Source organism: Olea europaea, chromosome 22 (assembly GCF_002742605.1).
Source record: "Olea europaea var. sylvestris chromosome 22, O_europaea_v1, whole genome shotgun sequence".
NCBI classification, from domain to species: Eukaryota; Viridiplantae; Streptophyta; class Magnoliopsida; order Lamiales; family Oleaceae; genus Olea; species Olea europaea.
In genome coordinates, this window is record NC_036258.1 from 4,624,184 (window position 1) to 4,631,588 (window position 7,405).

The 7,405-nt window shown below is 32.9% G+C and overlaps 1 protein-coding gene across 1 annotated transcript in view; it reads left to right on the forward strand.

Moving 5' to 3' along the window:
* The first annotated feature begins 6,111 nt into the window (after positions 1–6,111).
* The window catches only part of LOC111371459 (zinc finger CCCH domain-containing protein 32-like), a 7,321-nt gene continuing 6,027 nt past the window's right edge, over positions 6,112–7,405 (forward strand). Inside the window, exons 1-3 of the mRNA XM_022993462.1 lie at positions 6,112–6,466; positions 6,593–6,738; positions 7,102–7,167. Coding sequence (XP_022849230.1) covers positions 6,373–6,466; positions 6,593–6,738; positions 7,102–7,167 — 306 coding nt within the window. The 5' untranslated portion in view covers positions 6,112–6,372. The remainder of the gene's footprint in view (positions 6,467–6,592; positions 6,739–7,101; positions 7,168–7,405) is intronic.

Genomic DNA, 7,405 nt, shown 5'->3' on the forward strand with positions numbered 1-7,405 from the left:
GTCAAACAGGCATACAAATCATCACTTTGTGCCAGAGACACACGGGGGAGGTGTCTGGACGGAGGTGATGCCAATGGCGATGGCGATGCCCTCGGTGGAGGTGATGCCACTGGCGGCAGTGATGCTCTCGACGGAGGTGATGCTAATGACGGGGACAATACTTTCGGCGGAGGTGATGCCAATGATGACGGCGATACCCTCGGCGGAGGTGATCGTGGATCAGCTGGATCGCCCTCCTACATAAATAACATTACAAATTATTCAATATATTTATACCTCGACGATATTCAATAAATTATATTTCATTCACATACCCAATCTCGGTCCAAGCTCGGATCAGACATCTCCTCGTTTGGGGTGTGCGGAACGCCTAAATCCCGCACAGGACTCGGAGCCTCCTCTTCCATTGACGACGTCAACTCAGGTATGACTTCAAGCTGACATATTGACATTTCAACTACTTAACGATCATGTAAACAAAATTTTAAATTACGTATAATATAAATCACAAATGCATAATACTTACCTGAGGATTGTCGAGGAAGGCCGATAACTGCTTCCCAGTGGGACATCCCTCCGCTCGCGATGATTTCTAATGATGCATCCGAGGGCAGCGTGTCTCCCCTTACTGCGCAAAGCGGGTCCTCAGTACAGGGACTGTCTCATACACCCAAATCTGTAATACATACACTTATTATGCACAAATGTAATATACTAAAACTTTAACTTTGATTATATTAAACATCTACCTGCACCGCTAAAGGCAATTCATATGTATCGTATTTACGCATCGACCCCCTGGACCTCGAGTGTGCTCTGGTGAAGACATGTACAGTGTCTTCGTAGCATCTCCGGCCCCATAGATAGTTGTTGAACGCATCAATGTCGTCAACAACTTGCAAATGAAAAATGTCGATGACAGTCTTCTTGTGATGACACCTCATCACACTCTCGAGGATGGAGACCAGCCCAAGCTTCAATCTATCTAGCATCTGATCGCACCTCCTGATCGCGACCATCAAGTCGGGTAGAAGCACCAACCCATGTCCTTGGAAGTACGTCTCGTATAGCCTATTGCTTCTCTCAATGGTTGTATCGTCGCCCGTAATCCTTAGTCCAGTGATCAATGTAAACTCAAATGTGGAGAAACTGACGACCTTGCCCCCGAGGTCGAACTGGAGGGAATTGTCGTCGACTGACCTCAGAAGCCGACATAGAAGTGCATCGATGATCTGTCTTGAGTACTGCACCTCTCGCAACTGGTACAGTGGCCATAAGAAGGACTGTCTAGCATATCTCTGTGCTAATCATCGAGCAGCTCCAACACAGCAATAAAACTCTCAAAACTACTGTTCCAAGTAGCCTTTCCCACTATCTGTCTCAACTCCCCATCTAAATGATACTCCATTCTGCAAAAATTCAAATGTTAGAGCATTGAACAACAGATAACAAAAGAAAGTATAACCTCACAAAATCAAGGAACCGAATTCTAACTATCATACAATACGCATTAAAATAAATTAGTTATAAAGAAAATTAATCACAAATATTATATTTGGAAAATATATTTAAAAAAATCAACTTAAATACATTTTCAAAAAAGTTAAAGAATATAAATATTATTTAAATAAATTCGAAACAAAATCAAAGGTAAAAGAACAATAAAATGAAAAAAAATTGTTAATTTCGGACAACATTATCTATTCAATTATTAAATTATATAAAAAAGGCAATTATAAAAATTAAATAAATAAATAACATAATTATTATTTAATCAAATTAAAATAAATTAATTATAAAGAAAATTAATCTTGTAATCATTTGGAAAATATATTTATAAACAAAAAATTTCAAATTAAATACATTTTAAAAAAATGTAAAGCATATTTATATTATTTAAATAAATTTGAAAAAAATTAAAGATTATTTCATTAAAAAAAAAGGAACAACACAAAATTGTTAATTAAAGATAATATTCAATTATTAAATTATATAAATAAAAGACAATTATAAAAAAAAATAACATAATTACTAATCAAATAAAAAATTAAATTAATTACAAAAATTAAAAACAAATAAAAATTAAATATATTTTTTTTAAAAAAATTAGATTGTTAACAGTCATGGACCGACTGTTAACGGCACCGTCTTTCGCGATTCTGGTCGGAAATCACCATTGTCGACGCCATAGATCCAAAAATTACAAAAAATATCACATTTTTCAACCCAGCATACCCACAATCTAACACTACTCACGCTCATGATCTAATTAAACCGAATATTTGTCTAATTAAATCTTACCGAATACTCATGCTCAATAAATTTTCAACTGGAACTCATACCGTGCGAGAAAACTAATCGGTATTCTTTCCGGTGTAGATGCGTGATCGTCGATTTAGCTCACTACGACGATGGTGTAGTTGGCCGGTGGTTGATCGGACAATTTTTAGGCGACTGTACGTCGATTTTCTTTTTTGGTCGGTCAGTTAGAAAATTAAGATTCAAACAGTCACAGTTCAAGGATAAATTCGCCCTTTTAGTGTAAAGTTTTTTTAAAACTTAATTTCTTTTTTTTAATTCATTTAATGGGTCAAAGGTCAATATGAAAATTTGCTACAATCGAAAATCCATTTTCGTGTATTTCCTCCGATATCAATCATCTGGCTCCGTCACCGATTACAACATGTTACAAAATTTATTCTATAATACTTGTTAACGTGTACATATCGCCTCCTAAATCTCAAAGTTATGAGGTTTGACGTGTACGTATAGCCTCCAATTGGTTGGTATGAAGACTTTGTACTTCAGCTGTCTACGTCACCTTTTTAATTCCATCCTTTCATGTTTTAGTTTTATTTTATAGGGAAAAGAATAAAAACAATAAATTACAAATATTAAATGCCAAAAAAACCCTTTCGTACAATGCCTTCTTTTTATTAATATTATCACTAACACCATCTTTAAGTAACTTTTTAATTTATTAATAGAACATTACTTATTTTGGCAATAAAGTTTGTGTGCTTTCAAATAGTTAACTTATGTTTAGATTTTATTAACAAAATAAATTATTTAATTTGGTACTAACTTATTTACTTATAATGCTAACATCAAGAAGGATGGATACTAAAGGCTAGATTTGTTTGATTTTGATGTTTCACAATACGATATTTCGAAGAGTTTCCGAATAATTAAGTAAAATGGGAATAAATTGCATGTCCTTGTATAAATTTTCGTATTTTTCATAATGAGGTCAACTTCAATTAAAAAAATTTTGAAGAGTAAAATGCAACATGAAGAATACATAAAGGGTATGTTTGGCTCATGGTTAGAAACTTTTTATAAATTTCTATTGGGTAGAAATTTTAATTTAAGTCTAAGTTAATAACTCATTTTAATCACACATTTATGGGACCCACAATTTTTTAATAACACATTTCATCGTCTTTTAAAATTTACTAAAAATCTTATTTTTAATCTCTACCAAACAGAGACTAAGTCATATTTTATCCACACATTTGGAGAGACCTACAAGTAATATTTACTTATTCACCACTTAATTTATCAATTTATAATTTAAAACAAAATATAAACACTTCCTAAACATGTTTTATGTTTAATCGTTAGCCAATCTCGTGTGTTTGGGGGAGAGAAGAGGAAGGTCGAGACGATCTCACCTCACTTAAATATAAAAGTAATTAAAATACTGTGCATACTTATTTTTGTTATAGATTTAATGCATTAAATCTTGTGGAAAACAAAATTACTTTACTTTATTCTTAAAGTTATTTAATGAGAGAACTACGATATGCATCTTATTATGCATGTTACATGTGAGGAGCATGAATCTCTTCAATTATACAATTCAATTTTATTTATGAAACGGGTGTTTGGTAAAATATAATAAGAAAGAACAAAAAATTAATAATAATAATGAAAAAGCATTTGAAAATTAAAGAGATAGAAATGTCCTATGTCTTCTAAATATACTTGAAGAAAGGAAAAGAAAAGAAACTTAAAAAAATCACAGGAGACAAGATATTCCAAGTGCTTGTCAACTTCATATCCAAAAGCATATTTCATGTACTCGGAAAATGGAAGCTAAGACGTTCACAAATATAAAACGTGCAAGACGTGTTGCACGTGAGGCACCGAGTACCTTGATTGAATTACATCGCTACTTTTCAACATTTATTTATCTAAAGACATTTATTATATTTACAAGTAGTATCTTATTGGATTTGTGCAAGGTAAAATTTAATAAGAAACAAGATTAAAAAAAATCAATATAAAAATAAATAAACTTTCAGTTGACACAACGGTTGAGATTAGAGGATGGGCTTGAATCTTGCATTAAGAGACCAGATGAGCCTGATAGAATGTTTGTTGCAGTGATAGCTACAGACTTTCCCTCAAAAATATTAAAGGTTCTCACGTCACTTAAATATAAAAATTAAAAATAAATACTATGCATACTGGTTTTGGTGATTAGTTTAAAATGCATCATATCTTAACGGCAACAAAATTACTTTATTTTACCTCGATGATTTATTGATGATCTTTTTACACACACTGCTTGTGAGGTGCACGAATATCTTAGAGTTTGTCTGGGATCTGTTTATAAATAGTTTCATATATAAAATATATAAATGAGAAGTGGATAAGTAAACAGTTCCTATGAATTCTCGAAATTTGTATTAGGAGTTGTTGTAGGACAATTTTAGATGATTAGTTTGTTCAATCAAAACAATTATTTTATTTGTATAAGAGCTTTTGTAAGTCTATCAAGACTCTACTAGAGTGAATCACAAGTCGATTAATAAATTTGATGGAGAAGTATGATTCGTGCATTTGGATATGCTAGGCAACAATTACTTATTCAAATCATAAGATCAATATAATGTTGTCTATTATATTATTAGGTGTACAACCTCTTTTTTTTTTTGTCTAAATGCATTTATATGTTGAGTATTAGCTAATGTTAGGGATGGCAACTGAATAGAGAGAGTCACACACACATACTTGTTTCTATACCCTTTCATTGGTGTGAGAGATACGAATAACAAATAGTAGAGACCTTGAAAACTCGACCAGTCAACAAGACTAGGAACGAAATTGTTATCCATTTGAATCAAAGGCCTATAGGTTTTGGGTGGATCGGGATTTTTGCGATCCCTAATTGAGTCATTCATGATAAACTATAATGAGAAACAACTAAATGTAATGAAAGGATAGCATTTGATGGAAATAGATAATTTGAAACTCACTTTTTGAAAGATCATATTACCCTAAAAATACTTGGGTTTGAGAAAAGAAAGAAAATAAAAATAAAAATGCGAGACATCTAGAGTGTTTATAACTTTCAAGCGAGAACATGCATTCGTGCACTTGGCGGTAAAATAGAAACCAATGCATATAAAATCGCAAAGGTCGATGATTCACACTAGAAATAAAAATTTTCATTTTATTTTTTCAGGTTATAATATTAAATATTAAAAAATTGGTACTAAAGTACTCAACCGATCAAAAGAAAATTGGTCCTTTATTTTTTTCAAAAAGAAGAAATTGATCTTCAAGTTCGTCTCCAATGATATATTTCCGTTATATTACCACGCTACCCTCATAAAAGAATGTCTTGCTTTGATTTTTCAGATACTAATCAAAATTTAGAAGTAAAATTCAACTCCAAAAGTTGAACTTATGATGTTCACATGACGAGACTAATTTTGCAGTAAAGGTGAAAAATTTGAGAATTAAACTTGTTAACTTTTAGAGGTTGAAGACTAGTTTACTAATTGAACAATACATGAGGGTCCATTATTGCAATTTTCTCCAAAAATATTTTAACTGCAGATGTCAAAAGTGAGTGGGGACAAAACTGTCATTTTATCACCAACAATGTCCGAACTGCCCTTTAACTGTCTATAAGCACGCCTATATGGCGCGTAATAAACTAACAAACAGACAAAAATAATCAATTAAAAAACACTAAAAAGCAAAAAATATCCCAAAAATTAATTAAAAGGCAAAAAAAGCAAAAAAAAAATATACGTCCAAAAAATACCTTATTGAAAAGTTATAAAAGGCACCCCACAGAATAATGAAACCACACACAGTGTGTTGTGTATATGTTCATTAGTGTGTGTAAACCTCTCTCGTTCTCTCTCTAAAATACTCTCTCTCTAAAACCACCAAACACCATCGATCACACCATTCTTCCTCAGCTCCCTCCCCCGACACACTTGATCACACATACTCCTCTTTATTTTCTTTCCTTCTTTATTTCTTTCTCTATATCTGTATACATATATAATTTTGTTTGTATATTTATATATAAATATATTATTATACTAAAGGTGTGTATAGGTGTCAAAAATGGAGAGGTACACTGGAAGTCAGACAATGGAGGGGGCGCCGTCGGATCCGGTGGCGCAATGGGCTCCTCCTGGTGGTGAAACCGGGCTCGAAGGTTGATATTTTCTCTCTGCATTTGAATTTCATCTGAATTTCACTTGAATTTCAGTTCAATTAGCTTTGATTTTGGTAATGCAGAAGGGAATTTGATTCACTTGTTGTTTGATTTCGAAAAATGCAGAGCCCATGTGGCAGTTGGGTCTAGAGGGTGGGCCCCAATCGTACCCCGAGAGGCCCGACGAGCCTGATTGTATCCATTATTTGAGGACTGGTTTCTGTGGATATGGCTCTCGTTGCCGGTTCAATCATCCCCGAGACCGAAGCGCGGTATAATTCGTGATTTTGCACATAAAATTTTTGTTTCCGTGTTCAATTACGACTTTGTTTGTATGATTGGTGTGATCGTGCGGTTAAAGTATATAATTTTCCTAAAGATGAGATTTTTACGAATTTAAGTGAGGGTTTTTGTAGATTTGATTCTAATTTGTGTAAGGAGAGTTGAATTCTATTGGAATATAAAATTAGCACAAGAAAGGAAGCAAAAACATCTAAATTTTGGAAGATCGCTCTGATTTACTGGAAAATACTTCAAAATGTTGACATGCAATAAATAATGTTCGCTGTTATATGGAAAATATTCAAAATTATTTATTTGCATGACTAATCAGGATTTCATTATTCGTATTACAGGCAATGGGAACTTTGAGGGCTACCGGTGGCGAGTACCCAGAGCGCTTTGGGCAACCGATCTGCCGGGTACGCATTTCCAAGCAAGGTTTTCTTTTTTTGTGTTATGAAATATGAGTATATGTTTGTCTTAGACATATAGAGATAGAAATGAACCCTCACATAGATATGAATGCATTCACATTGAATAAATAAATAATATATGATTATTAATGAACCATATTACTTTCTGAAGCTAATGATAGTTGATGCATTTTTTTGGTTTATTTTTGGTTCTAGAAGGGCAAGTTTGTTGGCTTATTATGTT